Source organism: Anguilla rostrata, chromosome 14 (assembly GCF_018555375.3).
Source record: "Anguilla rostrata isolate EN2019 chromosome 14, ASM1855537v3, whole genome shotgun sequence".
Taxonomy (NCBI): Eukaryota; Metazoa; Chordata; class Actinopteri; order Anguilliformes; family Anguillidae; genus Anguilla; species Anguilla rostrata.
In genome coordinates this window covers 26,715,137-26,737,574 of record NC_057946.1, presented here as the reverse complement: position 1 = coordinate 26,737,574, position 22,438 = coordinate 26,715,137, and the positions used below count along the sequence as shown (strand labels likewise).

Below are 22,438 nucleotides of genomic sequence, written 5' to 3'. Positions count from 1 at the left end.
ACAAGGTAAGAGCAGTCTATAGAGGCATTATCACATGTATACATCCTTCCGCTGCACATAATCCAGCAGTTGTGCGGTTTTCCTTGAGGAATAGGTATATATAGCACACTTACTAGGGGTGACATAGCTCAGGAGGTAAGAGCGGTTGACTGGCAGTCGGAGGGTTGCCGGTTCGATCCCCCGCTCTGGGCGTGTCAAAGTGTCCCTGAGCAAGAAACCTAACCCTGAATTGCTCCCCAATGAGTTGATTGGTACCTTGCAATGCAGCCTTTCACCATTGGTGTGTGAGTGTGTGTGAATGGGTGAATGAGAGGCACCAATTGTAAAGCGCTTCGGATAAAAGCGCTATATAAATGCAGTCCATTTACTTACTGTTTAACTGGCAGAACTTAAGTGTAACCAGAGTTTAACCAAATGCTTTAAGGTTTACCATTTTACACTCTATAATAAGGATATGTACACAGTAAAATGCCCAGTGCTAATTAAACTAACAGAGCACATATGAGCCCGATGGGAACCATATGTACTCTGTAAGAGTTGATTTAACACGGAACATTTTACTGTGTGCGGTCAACACAATCTGTATCTATTCAACAAAGAAATCCATCTATATCTGTCACCCAATAACGGGGGAAGGGGAATTTGTTTGTCTCACACCGTTATCTAATAAATGCATCTATCTAATGTAATATTGTGAGCAACGCATTTCCGTTGCTTCATTAAGCTAATTGGGTTCATGCTCACTTTTTTCCGGTCATATCCTTTTCTGAGGCAGACCTTGGCAGAGCTTGGGAAGAATAACATATCTGTGCGAAACACATCATTGTACATTTCCAAAAAGGGAATTCAGGTTTAGAAACAGCCTTACTCCGAGATATTTGATTGCTCGCTGGGTACCATTTTACAGGATGGTTAATCCTAACCTACCATATGGATTAGGGAGCCTAGAGAAATATATTTTACTCAGAAGACTAGAGATTTGAAACACTTTTTTTTTCTTCTCTCTAAATTAATTGGTCTAAATCATCTCTTTCCAGATCATCTATGGTAGTGCCCTGCTTTGACATTGTGTCAAGTGGTCAAAAACTGTACATGCAGTAATTTGTCTCTCCTTACAATATATAATCCAGTGTAAACAAATATATAACAGATATAATTTTGCATTAAGGAGGAATATAGGGAAACCATCATAACACCACAGGCATATGCCATAGGCTTATATTTAATTCTTGGACTGCATTGCACTGAATTTAACGAGTTACCAAAATATAGAAAAAACTTAATATTTTTGTCAAACTCCAAGCAATTTGGCTATACTACAACTGTCATCAGAACTGATCACACAAAGACCTCAGTGAGGCAAAACTGTTGATCCTCATGTTTACTGCTGAAATTAAATTCAACTTGTAAAAAACACAACTTACAAGTACATGATAAAATAGCATTTATTTCACATAAGTACAAATACAAACACGGATAGTTACAAAACAGCTTATTCCTTATATAGTCGTACACATATAGTCATATAGTAAGCATACTTATTGTCACTTAAAATGGGCTCATTTTCTGCTCCATTTACAAAAATAAAAAGTGTTGTGTCAAAGGTAAACACCCAAGTGCTACTCACCCTTGGGCGTGTACCATTCATGGAGCCAATGAGCAGCCATCATGTAGCTAGCTGACACAAAATATATTCTCACAATGTTACTGGAATGTTCTGTCAATGTTGTAGCATTGCCACTACAGTACATGGCAACAACACTGTGAGAGCGTTTTGTGGTAGCTGGGTAGCTTCTGACCAACAATATACAATTTCCTCAATTTTCAATAAAAGACAAGGCAACTTGGGACTTTTCCTAATCAATACTAAAGTATGGATACAATTTTAAAGTAGCCCTACAAAAATGATTCATTTTGAAATGAATTTTATGTATAAGTCTAAAACAATGTTTCATATATACACTGTTGACAAAAATTCCACTCTTGACCCAGTTCAACAAACCATACAGAGCAACACACTTTTGTTTTCTTAAATTTTTTACTTTTAGTGTTTGTGTTGGAGTGTCTATCATTCAATAAGAAAGGTCAATTCTCAATCTGATTGAAAGTTTAATTAAACTAGCCTGCATATTTCACTTGTATTATCTGTCTGTACGTGGAGCATCTGAAGGATAACCTGAATGTATTTTTTTTTCCTGCAGCCTTTGGCTTTGAAATCAGTTCAACAGAAACGAAATGGCCACCCAAAATAACCACAGCAACCATGCCTTGCTGAGTCTGGTCCTGTACAAACAAGAGAGCGTACGCAATCCAACCATTGTGGTTTCGTTGAGTCACCTACTACAGAGCACTTGACACATCACAAAGAAACAAGCGGTAGAAAAGGAAAGAAGATCTTGTTTGTTTTGGAATTCCTCTCTGCGCTATGTGGACCGACCAGGCCGGCGTTTTCCCACCAATCCCTGGCCGTCATCGCCACGGTCGTCCTCCCTGCTATACGGGACGGCACCGTAGACCGTTCTCACGAAACTACGCTCTCCGCTGCACCACCGTCGACAGGACCACGCCTGCTCGGCTTCAACAAGACGGCTTTTAAACCGCAAGCGCCGTCTATTTCTGGAAATTATATAACAGGTCGTTGAGACGCATGCCTTGTGCCGTAAATGATGCTTACCGTGTCCGAGTCCAACACTAATTCAATGGGAAAGTTGAATGAAAGTTAAATGAAAGTTAAGCACAAAGTTGAGCAAAAAATTATGCCTTAAAACAACGATCATAAAATTAAATCCGCAATTATTGGCAGGTGGTTCATGAACTATCCGCAACTCCCCTGTAGCTAGTTCCGACAAATTAAGCGCAGTTTTTTCTCTGCTGAAATCTACAGCACAGCAGGTGTAGCTGCCAACAGAAAACCATCTTCAAACCTGTTCAAACTTAAGCCTGTTAAAACCTTCACACATTATCCGTGTGTCCTTTCCGACAACAACAAAAAAACCTTTCGTGCAACTTACCCAAGTTCTATTAGCATTCCCATGTACTTTAATGTACTCGCATGTAATATATGTCAGCCTTAAAACACTACTGTTTGTATAAAAAAATGTTCTGAACCTAAATTTGAATGATATACAAGCAAAATAAGTCTCCTTTTCTAAAACATTACCCTTGGATAAAAAAATTTAAAAAAACATACAGACAGCCAAGACAAATAGTGTAAACTTGAATGTTTACATTTCAAGTCCACATAGCAAGACATTTTCTGGTAATTGATATGCACCCGTTAATGGCTTGGCAGCCTATATATAACTCAAACTGACATTTGATATCATTCTTGAGTAAATTCTTGAGAAAAAACTGTTGCAGATTCATGCCTTCCTAATGTGTGCATTCACACTGTTACAGTATACACAAGAATTCATATATTTTATTGTATTGAGCACTATCTGATAGAATATGCAAATGTCCATACAAATACTTTCTGATAGAAAATTCATGGAACATCTGTGCATTTGTTGGGTTTCAAAAACTTTCACTTGAAAATTGATGAGAGAATTCTACCAGTTTGTTCCAAACCGCCAAAAAGAGAAGACCAGATTTAAAAAATGACACTAAAATAGTGGCAGCAAAAACTACAAGAAATGTCAGTGAATAAACTCAACTTTTACCGTTCTGAAGTAAAAAGAATGTCAGAAAACAGGAGTCTCACCAACTCGAGCACAATCCAAAATAATGTAAATGGGATTTACAATCTCAAACTCTGCTATTCAAACAGAACCTATGTCAAAATCCTGGACACTCAAGAACTCGAGAACTTTCCAACATTATGTGAACGGGATTTATAATCTCAAACTCTGATCCAAACAGAATGTATGTCAAAATCCTGGAGGCTCAAGAACCTGAGCACTTCTCAACATTTAGAGTGTGTGAATGGGATTTATAATCTCAAACTGTAATCCGGGCAATAAAAACGGGCAATAAAACAACAGCAAGCGTACACAATGTGAGACATGCTGGGGTGATGCTGTGGATTCCGGCTGCAAGCTTCAATGCTGGTTCATACCTCTACAAGCAAATGCTTTAACTAAGGACAAATGTTCAGAACTGCAGCTTTATCAAACATGTAGGTATGTATGTATGACACCATCAAAGAAACCACTGGGCTCCTTAAATTATTAGGAGCAGAAAGCATTTAACATTCATCCTAAATGTGTTTGATTGTACAGTATTTGTAGCGCTGCAAAAAACGCGTTTACTGCAAAAGCACCCCGTGCACCATAAAAAAAACTAAATAACTGATTGCAAGCACGTTCGTCCCTCTTCAGTTCTTCTCTTCTCTCGTGCTTACAAGACCTCGTTATAAAACTACACCCGAACACATCCACCAGCAACTACATTATGTTCCCAAGTGCTTTTAACTGGTCCTTACAAACTTACAATCCTGAAAAACCGCAGGCCCATATATTAAACTGTGCATGCTGGGCAAAAATAAATCTCTAACCGAGTGAATGTGTTGTGCATTCATGAACCAGGAGCACAGTTTCCTCATGGCTATCCATGGCATCGGTCCTGAACAGTATTTCCAGGGCAACTCTCTCCAAAAAAATGTTGGTCTTAAAATGATCTCTCTGCTGATACATGAGGTTTTAATTCAGTACTTTCTTTAAATCAGAAACGCATCCTAATTAGGTTTTGTGCACAATTTATGATTTTATGTTCCGATTACAGAAATATTTTTCACGTTTATCCATTATGTTCCTATCTGGACGTTTTAAGCAAGTCGTTTACTCGAGGATTCTGGGTGTCAGTCACATGCGGTTAGTCTGAAGATCTTCTAGGTGGGCGAAAGACAGACATCTTGAAAAAAAAAAAAAGTACTAATGGAAACATTGCATGGTCCATAAGTCAACAGCAAGAAAACATTTCAGTCTTCCATTCTCTAATTAACTCACATATAAATTCCTAAAGCCTCATTTAGCTTGTTTTACGCTTTTCTAATAAAAAATAAAAAATAAAAAAATAAATAAAAAAAAAGCGCTTATGCTACATGACTGGGGCAGAGATTGTTGTAAGCTTAACATCACTGCATGTGTACGTGTCACAGAGGTTATGTGGGGTCATCCATTCGAGAGATCAGTCATTTTACACCAACGGGAAAAAAAATAAAAATATATATATATACAGATATATGTTCATACAAACTAAAATACCTTTTCACTTGTAGGTTAATATAATATACATAGCAAAGTTTAAAGTGATTATCATACCTATGTCTGGATGGAGAGCTCTGGCTGAGGAAACATGGTAGATTGGTTCGGATACAATGCAATATTTTTATCTTTTAACGTTACAGCACCTCACAGTTTAGAGGAACATATAATAATGATGTCAAAATCTGTATTCTATGCGTCTTCGATTTCAAATAGCGAATATGCCCAAACTTGAATGATCTATCGTGATTTTATACTCTCTGGAGTTCTAAGAAAAGCACCCTCTTAATTTAAGAGACTTGCGCAGACATTTTAACGGACCGGGTAACAGCCTGAGAGGAACAGCGAACAGCTGACGCTGTGGCAGCCATTACAGTCTAGTTGGCTGTTGGGTTTCACTGCTTACACATAGATTCTCACAACATATCTTTTAAACAAATGGTTGCAGACAATAATTTCTGACACTGATTCAGAGAGAAATGAAAGCAGGTGGTGCAAACTGCACCCTGAATATTTGGGTGAAATAATTATTTTCGCATTGACACAAACATTAAGATAATGGCAGCTCTGTCGGACCTTCTCTTTTCTCAATTCGAATTGTGTCCTCTTGCAGAAATTCCAATGGTCATGTGGTGACAAGCCCTTTGGGAAAAGACTTACTTTGACATCTTCTGGTCATGTGATGTGACCCTTGTGAGTCATCCATCCAAGCGATGGTTTTGAAATAAAATCACACTCTTCTCATCAGGCCCTTTGTTAAAAGTCGGAATCGTTGAGTGAACGTAAATCAGCCGATGAACCCGACGCAAGTTCCTAGTTTTTTTTTCGGAATTCAAAACTAACAGGGACCCGCGGTGACGTTTTTCTCACCGGTCCCGCCAAAGTCCGTTGGGGCGTGAAGACGACGACGACAACGACCTTCCGTGCGTCTAAACCGAGCCCTCCGCGAGTTAGGACGGGAGGGGCACTAGGAGGAGGTAAAGAAAAGAGATTTCCCCCCAACCCGACCTTCGGACCGTCCGACTTCACGCAGAACGCGTCCGGGCGGGGCTCGGGGTTCTCCTGTGGCACGGTAAAAACGAGGCCTTATTCCTGCTCGCGTGTCCGCCATCGTTACAGTAACCTCTCGCTTCCTTCTCGCCCCAGGACAGATAGCAGCAGCCTGTCGGCAAGCCTTCGCTCGATTCCCATTTCTCTAAACTCCAATATAAAAATAAACGTGTGTCCGTAATGCCCAAAACACTGCTCTCTTTTGACAAATAGTGACGAACGTCATCCTTTCACAGCGGTCCTGTAAAGAGTCACTCAGTGAAATGTTGAGCGGACCATTTTCTATAAATGTGTATTCAGATTTTTTTTCAAAAATAAAAAATACAAAAACTAAGCAAGAACCAAGAGCAATGTTCTGTTATTTTTTTTTTCTCTCTCGGTTCAGGTCGGTCTGTGAAGCGAATCCACGAAAGAGATCCGATTTCTTATCCGTTGCTTGCGCTAAAGAGGCTGTACAAGTTCACAGTTCGCCCAAAAAAATCAAAAATCAAAAATCCACTGGAAGGGGTGGACCCTCGAATAGCAGCCGCGCGGCGCAGGAACCTGGTGGACTGTGGGTAATTTCTGCCCCGATTGCTGGCAGTGGTAGCGCTCCCCTTTCAGGACACCCAAAGGGAGATGGGGGGGGGGGGGGTGCTTACATTGGAGTGCGCCAATCCGGGCCATCTGGGAAGAGCAGAAGAAAAGACAGTCGCTTAGAAAGGTATAAATCATCGTTAATTACAACCTGCAGCCGGCTCAGCAAGATTACAGGCTCGCAGACGGAGGGAAGGCTTCACAAACATGGCCTGCACATTTCTCGCTCTGGCACAAACTCCAGCCATGAGTTTGTTTATGTCCTAGGGCTGGTTCCTGCTGGGCAGGGATAGGCAACTCCCTGGTAACTGGCGATCTCCCCAAAAATTCTCTGTCTGCCGCAGACGAGTAGCGCCAGTTAAGCTAAGCAGCACGCGACATGAAACAGTTGATCGAATGAACCGAACGGTTCCCACCTAATCGTCTGTCGAGCTGCGCGTTCTGAGTGGTGTCCGCGGTCTACATAAAGGAACGGGGAGGAAAAACCGCCGAAACCGTCTGAAGGAGACCGCAGAGCCCAGCGCTCGCTCTTCAGCCGGCGGAACGCGCGGAAATAAAAACCGCGACCAAAAGAAAACGAACAGGGATCCACAAAAAACATGGCCGTGGCCTCCGACCCCGGGCCGTCGCCGTGGCGACCCGTGAACAAAAAGTTCAAGGAGACCCTGTTGACGGGGTGACAGAAAAGCTGCCACCGCTCTGGGGGGATGGGGGAGGGAGGGGGGGATGGGGGGCGGGGGCTTTCAGAGGCCCACGCACCCCAAACGTGACTCAACGAAATGCCATCCCAGATCCAAAGGGGCCAGATGACCGCGTTGACGGGGGGCGGGCCCAGAAACATGATCTACGCGACGCGCTAAGAGCTGATCTGAATACCTGCTGTGAGTCACACAAGACCCCAAGGCTTAGAAGGGGACAGCTGATGCAGTCCTGCATTGAAAAGACGGGAGGCCCTGAACACTAAAGGTCTACACATGAAAGACCTGAAAAACAACCCAGCGGACAATAGAGGGATCTGGGATTAAGTGTCCATCTCTGAACTTAAACACCTGTGAGAGTAAAGTGTCTGATGCGCTTATACAATCAAAATGGCCACCTTCTTAGAGCTCTGTGTTACTGAAGAACATGGAGGCTGTGCACATACCCCATGGGTAAAGAACTAGAGCTAGGTTGTTATAGCTACCTGACAGCCCTCAGAGAGTGAGCTGGTCTGAAGCCAGAAATCCCCCCGTGACGGGTATAAATAGCTGCCTGGCACCTACTTGAAGTTGTACGCAGACAAAAACCTGGCAACCACGGGGAGAAAAATACACACAGCCGGAGAGAGGCTGCATCCACTTCACAAATGTTTATGTGACACCACTTACGGGTGCAGCCCAAACAGGACCTTCTTCCCAGTTTGCACAACGTGTTCCCACAATGTTCCGTCGATGCTGTAACACAGCCACAACCTGGCGGCAGCGCCGCGGGGAACGTTTTGCGTCAGCCGGGGGTCGGCAGGACCTCTTTACTCAGGCGGCCCCCGGGAACGTCGAGGAGGCGTGAGGAATTAGCGCCGCCCGTTACCGCGACGGCAGCCCCCTGCCGCTCAAGTGCAGCCGCCATGGAGCCGGCGGCTCGCCAGCGGAACGTCGTGTTCTGTCCGTTAGACTGTCGGCCCGTGAGCCGTCGCAGCGCGCCCGGCAACCAGGGCGGCCGTTTCCAGGAAGCTCGAGAGTCCCTGGCGAGGCTCCACCGTCACGTGACCTCCGTAGGTGCTAACTGTTCTCGAAGGCCCGGGTCGCACGGCCTGGCAGGCCACTCGCCATTAAAGTGCCACGCCCGTGTCGTGGGTTTCTGCGGACCCAGGCAGCACCTAAACACCTTGAGGAGGCTCTGGGGTGCCGAGGAACCACCAAAGGGTTAAAACCACAGTGTGGAACCTCAGAGGCCTCCGTCTGGGGGGGGCGGGCGGGGGCGGGCGGGGGAGGTGTAGCCCAGCACAATGAGGTCCCGCACAGCTCTGACCGCCCTGCTACACCACAGTACTGGCAGCGTGTCATAACTGATAAGAGAGCAAAAACTTACTCAACCAGAAGGAAGGGGAGAGGGGCGGGGACTCAAAAATCAGCAAAAACAGCTTGAAAACAGTGATATCTGGTGGCTGGGAGAGTGTTCAAATAAACAAAAAATAAATAAACCTAAAATTCCACAGACTTGGGAGAAAAGAAAACAGCCATTTTGCAACAGCGCGAAGGGGAGGGAATTACATTTTAATGAGCGGACTGGAGAAAGCCCCCCCTCAGTAACACATAAACATCCAGTGACTGGCAACCCGTGCGGTTGGAAGCAGTGAGAGTATTAGCAGCAGGGTGTAGAGGAAGCAGCCAGAACAGACGGGCTAATGGAGAGAGTAAATAAAAAGCCCCAGCGTGCTTATCACTGCTATCAACCAGCAAGCTGCTATTCGGGAGGGAAACCTAAATTACAGAGTGATCAGTAGAGAGGATTAGGCCTCTTAGTGCAGGGGGTAGAAATTGGCAGGCCTCATTCTAAATTTGGCTCTGGCCTAGCAACCGCCTCTTGTTTTTATATGGGATTATAATAAAAAGACAATGATAGCAATATTTAGATTAGATTAGATTATCTAAAATCAGATTTGATTTGAAAACTATTTTCCATCCGTGGAAATTTGCCTTTGGCTTCACCATTGCATTAAAAACAACAACCACAAAATATAAATATAGCAAAATACACAAAAACAGCACAAATCATAGAAATGCAAAAGACACAACATAACAGAGCTTCAAGTACACCAAGTGCAGAAGGGAGGTAGGGATCAACAGGTTAAGTATTCCTCAGGGAAGTTGCATGTGGGATAATATAATTCTTTGAAATTTTCTTTGTGGCCCAGGGTACCGCTACATTTACATTTTGACGTCAATGGGTCATTTGCTTTTTTAGGACAGCTGTGACATGGATATGTAGATTTCATTAAAATCTAACCATCACACATCACATCATCAAGAACGATCATATGAAACACTATTCAAAACAGTTTTCTAGGAAAAAAAAGAGCTGGGTGGCTGCCTGGACAATGCTTCGACTGCTCTGTTAGCAGCCTGTTGTCAAAGCTTCATTTTTTGATTTTTTTATGTTTTGCGCTGGGGCTTTGAACGTTGTGGAATGGAAATAACTGTATTTCATTTCAAAATGGCATCCAAGTTAAAATTACTTGGTAAAGGCAACAGTTTCATGATATACGACTGCCACAAACGTCTGGCTTCAGGGAACAGTGGTCAGATGAATGTGTATTTTTTCTGTCCATTTTTGCCAACGCTGCGATTCTGACTGTCAGCCTTTCATTTCAGACCATTTGAAAGAGACGTTTTCTCTCTTTAGCAACCAAACAATCGGCAATAAAAGTTATTTTGGACAGTGGTGCTTTCAACGTTTAAAAAAGACTGTAGCCTAAAAGTAAAAAGCATATTTAGTTTAAAACTAGAGGCATGTTGTTTAATAATGGACACGTCTGTCAACAAAGCATTACTGAACTGAATCTCTGAGTGATCATGTGTCAGTAACTAGTATGTCACTGTCACAACAAAATGTACTTGTCAGACGCGCTACTAACTTCAGTCAATCGGCAGTGAATAAATTATTATAATTACAGTGGCCTACCCACTGAATTTCACACAAGGTTGAATAACAATAATACTGTGATAATAAGGCTTTGTTGGCACGGCAACGCAACTTGCTTCTCTTTGAAAAAAAATATCTTGACCCCCCCCGCTCTGCTGATCTTTGATCTTTATGCACCTGTTGCCAAGCTACCAGTACCCTGGGAGCTAAACGGAAGTAAAGGACAGAAACTCTACACTGGAACCGGAACTGGAACTGAACCATGCGCTCAGATCAGAAGCCTTTCCACCGTCTTTCCCAAACGAGAATCATTTAATCCATTCATCTCTCTATGTATAAGTGTTGTGCATTCAATGCACAACACGTATACATAGAGCCCTGTGCCTTAGCTACATGACACTGATGTAATGGAGAAAAACAGGTCTCACTCACCTTATATTGGCAAGGACTTCATTTTCACCATTGAGGTCAATTCTTGTTTAATCATCTCATCCCGCCTCCTTTGCCGAACCCTGCATTTCCAGACAGAGAGCACTGGTTTTCAGATTACACTAACCGTACACAAAACAAAGATCTGCACAGTAATTAAGAACTGTGCTATCAGGTATGCATCAATGACAAAATTGCGAGAATTTGCATCTGACTCGGTTACATAATACTGCAACGGAATTAAAGCATGCGCATCTGGGCACAAAAGCACCGCGCTGTCTCGTGGTCAGGTTTTTTGGGTTTTGGGAGTGGAAGAGCGGTTAGAGGCGCGTGTGGCGAAGACGTGTTTAACAGCAGCCGACGGAACAGAGAGACCCTTACCCTAGAAAGACGACTAAAGCGGAAAGCGTGGACAGGATGAGCCCTGCAAACAGGCCGAGGGAGATCAGCACTCCCAGACTCGTGTACTCGTCCTCGTCTGCGTATAAGAGAGACACACACACAAAAGATCAGTCAGTCAGGGAGACCACAACAGACAACCACGCTAAGATCAAAAGAGCCTCTTTCACAGGTGTAACACTTCTGGGCATGGGCATATACTTGCATCTGCTTTACTAGCCTATCCATATGCCGATGTTTACAGCATTCAACTAAAGTACATAAAACAACTGAAATATATAGATAATAAAATCTCGTTACAATTTAATTATGACATCCCAAGCATTTTTTTTTTTGGTGAACAATGTCTTTTAAAAAAAAAATGTAAATATGGGAATATTTCACTGAAACACATAATTTACTTTTAAAAATGACAGGCCATCAACTAGACAGCCAAACTGTGCAGGAAGCAAACTTAAAGGAAGGAGTTGAAAGCAGATTGCCGGTCCTCATATTGATTACACTCATTCGGTTATCTTGGCCCTATGCTCGTAAACACTGTTCTCTCTCTTCTAACACGAGCACAAATTAGCTTCCTGAGCGCGCACACTAACAAATGTGGTTCACTTTTAACTCTCTGGTAACAAAGTTCCTGAGTCGGGTCCTTGCCAGTGCCAATATACGATATAAAACCAACACCCAAAATGTATCTGTAGATTTGAAGACCCAACCGTTATATGTAGATATGAAGACCCAACACTTCTGTAGATTTGAACACCCAACACTTATCTGTAGATTTGCGCACTCAGCACTTATCTGATCACCCAACACTTATCCGTAGATTTGAACACTCAGCACTTATCTGAACACCAAACACTTATCTGTAGATTTGAACACTCAGCACTTATCTGAACACCAAACACTTATCTGTAGATTTGAACACTCAGCACTTATCTGAACACCCAACACTTATCTTTAGATTTGAACACTCAGTACTTATCTAAACACCCATCACTTATCCGTAGATTTGAACACTCAGCACTTATCTGAACACCCAACACTTATCTGTATATTTGAACACCCATCACTTATCTGTAGATTTGAACACCCATCATTTATCTGTAGATTTGCACACACAGCACTTATCTGTAGATTTGAACACCCATCACTTAACTGTAAATTTGTTACAGTTTGTTTCTGTAAGGGAAGCGGCTGAAAGCCCAGACTTGTACTTGTAGACATTTAGACCAAAACCCTGGTCTTTCTGGACACACCTCAAAAGGCTATATTAAAAAATAAAATAAAAAACTCGTTCAAACGTAATTAATTGCCCTTGTCTACTGCCAAGTTGACATTTTCAGGGATACGGAATCCTTGTGGTGGAATTGTGTACACCTGTCTTACTTTCATCTGTCTTCACTTCAGCACCAGTGGGAATGACTGTTCCTCCTCCATCGGTGAATAACCCAATCCAGATAGTTGGTGACAGGGTGGAACTCTCTGGTTCTGTAATCAGGAAAAAGACAGTTCAGAATCGGGCTTTGGGTTCTAAAAAGAGAAAAAACAATGCTCAAACAATACTTTTGTTCAGTTTGTGCATGTGTACAATTATATGAGATCTTAAGGAAGAACAACCTTTTCTCCAGCAACTGCTGCTGGCCAACTAATGTGCATTTTGAAAAGCTTATCCCCCCAGTCAAGTATAAATACCTAAATCATTAATTACAGTCATGATGTTCAAATCTGGATTAAAACTGTATTTCCTTCTCTCTTGTTCCAGCATGCATTTTTATAGTGTGTTCACTACACAACGATTATTCTAAAATTATGTGTGTGTATCACAGATAAAAGAGAAATTATGTTTCTCCTAAATTCTACTAGTTTCATTAAGCAGTATATTATTATAGCTGGAGGTTGTTTCAGTGATACTTAATCTGGAGTTTATACCTATTAAATGTTTAAATTCTACAATGCAGTATTGAGTATTGAAACACAGGTATCGTTGCTCAGGATTTCAGCACATTTTTCCCCCCAGTTAGCCTGCTTGCAATGGTATTATTTACCCATTTACAGCCGTTAACACAAGCACAGATCTATCAATGTGCTATCTCGCCAACTGCACACTCAGCAAGCTAGAAACCTCCTCAGGTTTAGCAAATAAAGGCAATCAGCAGATTCATTATGCCTTCTAAACACTAATGGAACTCTCCGGAAAGACAAACACTAATGAAACTCTCTGCAAAGACAAAGACTTGTTTAATCTGTTTGTTAGGGCAGGCTGATATCAAGTTGAGCATCTTTTTGGCTGAGTGTGCGTAATCAGTCATGTCTAAACGCTGAAATTTCATACAGCACCCAACAGGAAAACCAGCTTTCACAGAGAAACCGAATCGTGACACTGCATGCTTAAGTACAGGTAAGGCATAATCATCCTGTTATTAACAAACTTGGTTCTTAGTACACAGAGGCCATATTGGTCCGGAGAACACATTTTATGTGCTTAGTACCTGATAAAGAAAACAAGATCTTTCTACAAGTATTTGTCTAACTGTCACATGCATCCAGAAACACGCAGCAAAAAGGAAACAGGAACTTTGACACCCGAAAGACAAGCCCCCACCCACCCCCCGACCCCCGTCGGCGCTCACCGGTCCAAGGCATGGCCTCCGCCTCCGCGCTCCAGTCGCTCCAACGGCCGTACTTCAGCTCGTCCATGGCCTGGACCTGGGCGACGTGGGCGTGGCCCACCAGGGCGTCTGTGATCAGCAGGGTGGTTTTGGTGGTGTTCAGCTGAGAGGAGAAGCCAACGGTTAACCGACAAACATCACAGTTAAACGCACAACAAAAAACAATGAAGAGTTCGAAAGACTCTTGGTGCCTCGTTTTTGTCGTTTGCTGAACCTCGCCTTATCCAACATGGTAGGCTCGCCTAGCGGTCCCAGCGGGGTTTTAAGAATTAAGAGGACACAACGGGCCCTTCGAGGAGTTACACATCACTAGCACAGAGGTGTACCATTTTAGACATTCGTTTAGCAGAATAATGATATATTCACTAATAAAAATACTTAGCACTCCAGTGAGCACAGCAGTCAACTGTATGACGTTATGCAGCAACAAATAAATGCATTTCAGCAAACTTGTGAGATATATTTCACACAAACTATACTATGTGTTCCACAATGCCTCCCATGTCCCTGTTCCAGTAACTTAGCCCTGAATTTCATCATTGTCTAAAACCAAAGGTATTCTTTTTTTTAAGTCAGCCTCCAAAAAATGGAATGGAATCCATACATTTTTTTCATGTCCTACTGGCTCAAATCGGTGAAAATAGAAGCATGTTTGATTAGATAACTCGGGGGTAATGACAGACAGATTAAGTACGATAAATTAGCCAAATCTTTCTTGAATTGATCTCAAGTTTTGAGTGATTTAGATGAACAGTCAACAAAACCAACAACAAAGCTGTGGGCGACAACAGCAGCAGAAACAGGTGCAGTGCTGAACTGGGTATGGGGAGGTCTGGAATCACAGAGCAGACACAGCAGTGGGCTGGCTCCTCAACGTGACTCAGAATGGGCGGGGCGGAGCGGGGAAAGGACAGACTGTGATTGGCTCGGGTGGTCGGATACACACCAATGACCAGTTGACGGAGCCTCGGGGACGGTAGCGCAGCTGGAAGAGGAGGGTGTAGGCCTCTCCCCTGGGCCAGGAGGAAGGGTATGTCCAGCTGACCCGCAGCCTGCTGGGCTGGCCCTCCACTGGCTCGGGGGTCACCGCCTCAGGGGGGTCAGGTTTCACTGAGCACACACACATAGGTATAGGTACACACACACACACACCCCCACACACAGACAAACAGACACACACACACACACACACACACACCCACACACAGACAAACAGACACACACACACACACAGACAAACACACACACAGACAAACAGACACACACAGACAAACAGACACACACACACACACACAGACAAACACACACACACACAGACAAACACACACACACACAGACAAACAGACACACACACACACACACAGACACACACACAAGGAAATGAGACCGTCACAATTGATGGATATACACACTCACACATTACACATTAACGACATTACCTATATGCAGTGGCACGGACCGAGAGGAGAAACAGACGTACGCAGCACAGCACACAGGCTATTAGGCCAGCATATAAACGGGTGAGCAAGTGAGCTTGTTGAGACGCCCCAAACAGAAACCAAAAACACAAAGATCTGCGAATATCAACGCACGCTCCAGCAGGCAGAAAGTGAAAAGTATGTGCTATTGGACTGCAACGGCATACGTAGGCATATGACATCATGGGTCTGCTGTTCACGGAGGACGAAACAGAACGTGTCTTAGAGATCTGCTCCGATACGGACAGATGAAGGAAGGTAAAAAACCCGCACTGGGAACGCTGGCAGAGCGCTTAACCGGCGGCGTCCGCCAGGCGACCCGTTCTGCGCGGCGCTCCGTACGTACGCAGGGCTTCCAGCTGCAAACGGACCAGCGTGGTCTCCGCGCCCAGGGGGTTGACCTCGGTGATGTTGACCATGTGGTAGTGATGCCACAGGGTGGGTTGCTGGATGGTGCACTCGTTCGGCCGGACGGAGTCCTGGTGGCAGGGCTCCACCCTGCTCACCCGGTCGCTGTACAGGAGGAGGAAAATGATCACCGACTAGCAGCCACGACCTGAAACGTGGCGCTTAAATTCGAGTCATTGGGTAGTGCAGCCCTTTATCTCTTCCTGCAACATGGGGAAGAAGAAAAAAAAAAAAAAAACTCTCTGGCCATTCACGAAATGGCAAATAAAACAGAACGAGACTCCAGGTCTAATGGAACAGAACTAATGGGCGTCCGTGAGGGCGCAGTAGAATCCCCAGAAGAGAGAGTGGTAAGTGTGGGACAGGGAGGCTACTACTGATAGACATGCGGAGGATTTCTCTGCTACTGTTACAGGGCAGATAATATGTATCTATAGTGTGAGCTCAACAGGAAGGGTGTGAATAGAATACAATACAATACAATACAATAGCTTTATTCACCCCAAGGGGGAAATTTTGGGTGTGATTTGGATAAGAGATAGGAATGATGGCTGTACATTTTTAAAATGCAAATTCAAGTTTTAAAAGCAAGCCAGAGATTGCCAATTGCTTAAAAAAATAAAAAAATAAAAACATTTAAATTACACTAACTTTCTCAACAATCCATGGTAAAACAGACTAGCCATAATCAGTGCTCAACGTCCATTACAAACAATGTTAAGATCATAAGTTTGCATTAAACTAAGAACATGGCTAACTCGAACTAATTTGCACCTGTCCCAGAGATGCCTCACCTATAGGAGGCGATGTATTTGGTGGGCAGGTGGGACTTCGCCGGCTGCTTCCAGAAACACCGAACGCTGTGGTGGTTGGACATCTTGCACGAGACGCTGACCAGCCCGGGCATATCTGGAGCGGGGGTGGGGGGGGGGGTCAGATGGGTGGTACAAGGGATTGGTTTAAATGCAACATCAATACATATCAACAGTCGGTTGCTCAAGGCTCAGAAGTTAGCCACTGTGGTTTTGATATAACCTGATAACCAGAATCGCGCTGACAGGAAAGATTTGACTGCAGCTTGCAGTTCAAAACCAATAATAGCTTCGGTGCTGAAAGGCGATGGCTCTGTGGCTCGGAGTTCAGAAACAGTGCCAATTTAACAGGGCTTAAATAGCACCACCCTTCTGCTGAGCATTTTATACTGTATAGCGCTGGAGCTCAAAAGCATGGTTCAAGAAACAGAAGTTAACCTTCAAGAAACAGAAGTTAACCTTCAATAAACAGAAGTTAACCTTCAAGAAATAGAAGTTAACCTTCAAGAAACAGAAGTTAACCTCCGTCCTGCTTTGGACCTCAGGAGGTGTCTACCGTCAGGCGGGATTACTGTTGTGTTCAAGTTTACAAGCGCGCGTTAATTACAGGCTGTGGGAGTTAGCTTGAGTGGTAACAGCAGCGGTAATGCTAATAAGGCATCTGAGAGCTTGAAGCACTGATCTAGGATCAGTTTTGTCTTTTAGTTCATAATGGAAAAGGCTAGGATATGGACAGGGGAGCGCTCATCCTAGGTCTGGCCTCATACTCTTTGATGCTTTATACATATGGACCCTGACGATGACTCATTTATGAGTCTTACAAAACTGACTATGAACGTGGAATAACTTAGTAGGACTTGCTGAAGCAGAAATCGTCGAGGTGCTTAACATTAGGGTTTAGACCACGGAGAATGCACTCAGATGAAAGAGATGAGCTTCGACAGGTAGTCCCAAATGGCACGTTTGTGCCATAAAACATCCTGCTCCTCATTCACATTTAAAGTAATTAGGGAGAGGGGGATGAGGAACCGGCCCTGCAGTATCAGCACCACCTCTTCCTGAAAGGAAGCTGGACTGCGGCCAGGGTCGGCACTTCCTGTCATACGAAATGTTCCGCACGCTCGGGCAACGCTCTTCGAGCGACCTCGCCGCTTCTGTTTACCCCAGCCTCGTTTCCTGCAACCCCCCACCCCCCCCCGAAAGGCCGAGGCCACCGGCGCTTTCGCCCCTTTCTTCCTTTTTCGGTCGTCCCCGGAGAAAAGAGGGTGAGACCTCGAAGGTCTGCCTCGGGTTGGCTCGCCTCTCAAAAAAGCGACCCGGTTGAGTTTGAGAAAGACGTTGGGAGCGGCGGTCTCTGTACCGGACTCTGCATCACGGGTGAAATCCGGCTGTATAAACCGGCCGCCGTAAATCCAACAAAAATGCGAGCACCAGCAAACCCCGAGTAAGGGTCAGTGCAGAGCAGATGTGGAAGGTTAACAAAACTGGAAGAATTCAGCACCCAAATGCTCCTCGAGGCACATTTTTGTCTGTGAAATATGTCTGTTTTTCCACTATATCTGGGTGTCATCTGTGCACACCATGTGGATGTATTTTGTACATAAATGTCAGGAAACTGCAAAAAAAAAAAAAAAAACAACAAAAGGCATAATTTTTTTACTCCTAAAAATTTGAACTCAAAAAACACTCAGATTAAATCGAGGTTTGAACTGCATTTGAATACAATAGAAACAACTTTTTCTTCTTTTAAACATAACACACATTTCAAAATTTAAATTATAAACACTCAGATGTATTTTCAGGTTAGCACTGGGGTGGACATACATGCTACCCCTGGTGGAAAATACCAGCTACCAGCCTAAGATGGAATCTAGCAGGAACCAGCTTCTGCTCCAGCTGGATCCCATCTGGAATTTAGCGATAGTCTGTTGTCTGTTCCAAGCTGGCCCACCAAATGGACACGGTCCTGCCAGCATGGTCGCCATCTCCACCATCTTGTTGCCAGCCAGACCATCTCCAAACCAGCTTCAAACCAGCTGGAGCAGACTGAAACCGGGCTGGAACCAAGCTGGCATTTTCACCTTTACGTCTTATTGTTTAACTTAGTGTGGAACTTTGAGGCACGTTCTTCAAATCCGGCGGGAGGAGCGATGCTTACGGCCCAGTCTCAGCTTGGTGGCCCAGAGCAGGTCTCCCCCTTGGTCCAGGCAGCTGTAGTTGCCTTCCATGGAGAGGTCGGTGTTGACGAGGGTGAGCGAGCCGTTGGACGACACCGCCTGCCGTGGTAACGTCGCGCTTCCGTTCAACCGCCACGCCACCGGGGACCTGCCGCCACACGGTGAGAACGCAGTCGCCGTCATTCAGCGGGAGAGCTCTAGCGTTACGCAACTCTACGGCATAACTGCCGGTTTACTGGAGGGAGGTTTTACTGTACGCGTGCTGGTAAAGGCTCAGCACAGCACGATACATACCCGGTCCAGGAGGGTTTACACACCAGCGTGACATTGGACCCCAGCTTCCCGTACTCGATGTCTGAAACTAGAGGGACGGGGGAGAAGGGGGGTGGGCGGGTGAGTGCCTCTGTGACGCGCGTGAGAGAGAGAGAGAGAGACGCACCGGCGAGAGAGATGGTTTCACAGTGACTCAAACATCCAGGCCCCGGCCTGGTCTAGCTCCGATTCGCCCCGCTGAAACCGCCGATGTTGGCAGAGCAAAGAAATTCTACCCGGCCTCCTGCCGTTTCTGTTCTCTGCAAAGAACCAGGTGGGCCTTATCTAGGTTTGGTATGCACATCCGTGGTATTCGTAGCCAGGCCTTGAACTAGATCATTCTGGGAGACGAACGGCCTGCCGTGCCTCGGACCCTGGCCCGGGCGGGCGCAGGATTAGCCCAGGGCCTGTGTTCGTATTTAAGGCCGTCTGGCACAACTATTGAGAATCGCGGCTGGCTGCGCCCTAGAATTTTTATTTCGGAGCCTTCGTTTTTCTGAGCCTGGAATTTATTTTTCCGACGGCTCCGGCCAATGGGAGCGTTTTCTCGCCGAGTCGTAAATTTGCCGTGTGCTCGGGGAACTCGCCGGTCCAAATTTTTTTTAAAAAGCGCAGCCTCAGCAGAAAAAAAAAAAGGCGAACGCTCCCCGTGCCTGGTGTTCATGGAAACGGGGGCAAACGCGCTGGGGGTGGGAGGGGGGGCTGGTTTTTGTGTAGGGCCGGCACTAAACCCCACAGGTTTGTGTTTCCAAGCCTGTTGCTGACTGTGGAAGAGTTCCAGCGTTTCGAGGTTACAGGCCCTGGCAGTGAAACATAAATCAAGATTTTTTTTCTTTTCTGTCACACGCCCACGCGATGGCCAACCAAACAGGCCGAGAGAAATGGCGGGGGGGGGGGGAACAAAAAACCACTAAACCTTCACCTTTGTGCCAGGAGCAGAATTAACAGTCACCCTTGGGTGGCTATAAAATGAGCAAATACCATATAAGCTCCTTTAACTAGGCTAATCCTGTTCAGCTAAATCCCCCTGGACTGCAGAGTACTGTTTCACTGTAGTCTCACTAACTCCTAACGGACCTTCCAGAAAACCTTCTTTGAATCAAAAAAACAGGCCTCAAAAAAGAATCCTAAAAGGCAACTGGCAAAAAAAGCTGAAAAAGGCAACTGTTTAAATTGAGGTCAAGTGTACATAATTTGATAACACATTACAATAAGTTGCAACTACGGCTGCCAAGTTAAATTGTAACTGGTTTGGTAACAAGATGTTATTCCTAAGTAATGCTAACATTGGAAACATGTAACATCAGTGAGCGCTATTCTTAATTACATGTGAAACAAAGCCAGCGCTGTTTACATCTCTCCTGCTAAAATAATGTCATTCTGTATCATGGAGACACATTGTGAAATTAACAGGCAAGCTTTATTCGTTATGAACCATAAAGATATGACCAATTAGAGTAAAGGCAATATTTAAAAATATTCACATGTCTAATTAAGAATGCTGCTACCTGTTGTTCAATGTTACCCATGTTGGAGTTACTCAATAATAACCTTGTGTGTTCAAAATTAGTAACAATTTAACTACACAGCTACAGGTACAGTATAGCTGCAACTTAATGTACTGTGTTTATATTTGACCTCAAATACAAAAACAGAAAAGTGATTTTCTCAAGCAAACTACACAAGACTATGCATTGTCAGAAAAGTATCAATAAACAGGCCAGAGGAAACCGTTCCAACTGAAACGAACATTAGGCGAATTGTTTTTGAACGATAATCGCGCAATACATAGGCTACATATTCAGAAAGCACACTTGAAGTGCATTTACCCCCTTTAGACTGGAAACCCTGGTAACCCCCATACTGTATCAGTCATTGTTAAGCGGGAAAGTTGTCAAGAAACATGCGTAAGTACCTAAAATATCCTTCATCGCAAACACAAACTAATCCAAACCACACACCAGAACTGAACTTATACTTTTTAAAAATACCCCAGAAAGAGACCTTTTAGTACAGTAAAAATGCCCTTCTTGTCTTACCTTCATTGCTCCATATCTCAGAACTGACATGGACGGCACACAGAGAGATGATGCCAATGACTATCAGACCTCCGGGACATGATGTTTTGCCGGGCATCTGAAAGTGAAAAACGAGAGGATCAACCTTCAACTGTTGGACAGAGGGAATTACAAATAGCTTAAAGCTCCATGGACACACCATAAAAAAAAAGTGTGCCAAAAATTCAAAAATAGAAAAACTGTCTCCTCTCAAGACCTGAAGGCTAAAACGAACTCGGTCTCTCGGTCATTGCAACGGAGCGAGTCCGATTTTATGTCCTCGCCATTATAGCGCAGTGTTTGGCTCCAAGGGTAATCAGTAACTGAGCCGTAAACAAACGAAAAAAAAGCATTTACAGCTCGCTATTCTGCTACGATAATGATGTTTAATGTTAGCATTATAAATATCAGGAGCAGCGACTACAGTGCCAACGGTACCGGCAATAATAGGTCAGTAAAACTTGACGTCCCTTTTGAGAACAGCACATTTAAACCGCATACAGCCCAGTCCAGGGTTGCCTGACAACCAGATGTCTCCAGCAACAGTCTAGCTAAAGATAATATGACAGAAAGGCTCCACACGCAATAATTTACCAGATGGGTCCATTATTCCTATTTGTATTTCCTTCTTCCGTAAAAACAAATATGATTTCTATGAAGCACAAAATACAGAGCAAACACTCCTTTACTTCAAATTAAACACCGGTAGGCCAATGCACCTCCACACCCTCTCATAAAAACTCCACCATGCACCACCACACCAACACCCCCATCAGCAATACTTAGCCATGTTGCGGTCACAAAGAAAATGTTTCTGTCGTTTGCCGTACTGTAAAACCGTGGGCCCTCCCAAAGTGCCTCGACTGATTAGCTCCATTATAAAAAAATTACATGTTTACAGCTTTACGATATGTCGTCAAATGAAATATGTACTTAGAAGAAATTATACGCGGTTTAGGCCTATTTCAGCGCTGTAATGATAAGCAACAAACCGTAAATTCCTTGACATTTGGGAAAACTACACTTACTCCGTTCTTGTTAAAACGGTTTGAACCCAAAGCTTTGGAAGGCCTTACTTGACCTGTTCTCATGGCTGCCTTTATAGCGATTCACTTCTTCTAATACTCTGTATTACCCATCTTTCTTCTTCTTTCTCATCTGTTCAGTCTCCATAAATAATACAACTATGATTTTGCCCTTATTTAGTTTTTTTTTTTTTAATTCTGTGACACTTTTCCATTGGCAGATG

General features: G+C 44.1%; 1 protein-coding gene across 3 annotated transcripts in view; it reads right to left on the bottom strand.

Moving 5' to 3' along the window:
• Positions 1–1,431: 1,431 nt before the first annotated feature.
• il11ra (interleukin 11 receptor subunit alpha) overlaps positions 1,432–22,438 on the bottom strand; it is a 41,346-nt gene continuing 20,339 nt past the window's right edge. For all 3 annotated transcript variants that reach the window (XM_064309020.1, XM_064309019.1, XM_064309021.1), the window contains exons 2-12: positions 21,172–21,268; positions 19,115–19,181; positions 18,802–18,968; positions 16,626–16,740; positions 15,770–15,936; positions 14,892–15,055; positions 13,907–14,048; positions 12,663–12,764; positions 11,262–11,358; positions 10,884–10,963; positions 1,432–6,920 (exon numbers count right to left, since the gene is read on the bottom strand). In XM_064309020.1, coding sequence (XP_064165090.1) covers positions 10,885–10,963; positions 11,262–11,358; positions 12,663–12,764; positions 13,907–14,048; positions 14,892–15,055; positions 15,770–15,936; positions 16,626–16,740; positions 18,802–18,968; positions 19,115–19,181; positions 21,172–21,268 — 1,197 coding nt within the window. In that variant the 3' untranslated portion in view covers positions 1,432–6,920; position 10,884. The remainder of the gene's footprint in view (positions 6,921–10,883; positions 10,964–11,261; positions 11,359–12,662; positions 12,765–13,906; positions 14,049–14,891; positions 15,056–15,769; positions 15,937–16,625; positions 16,741–18,801; positions 18,969–19,114; positions 19,182–21,171; positions 21,269–22,438) is intronic.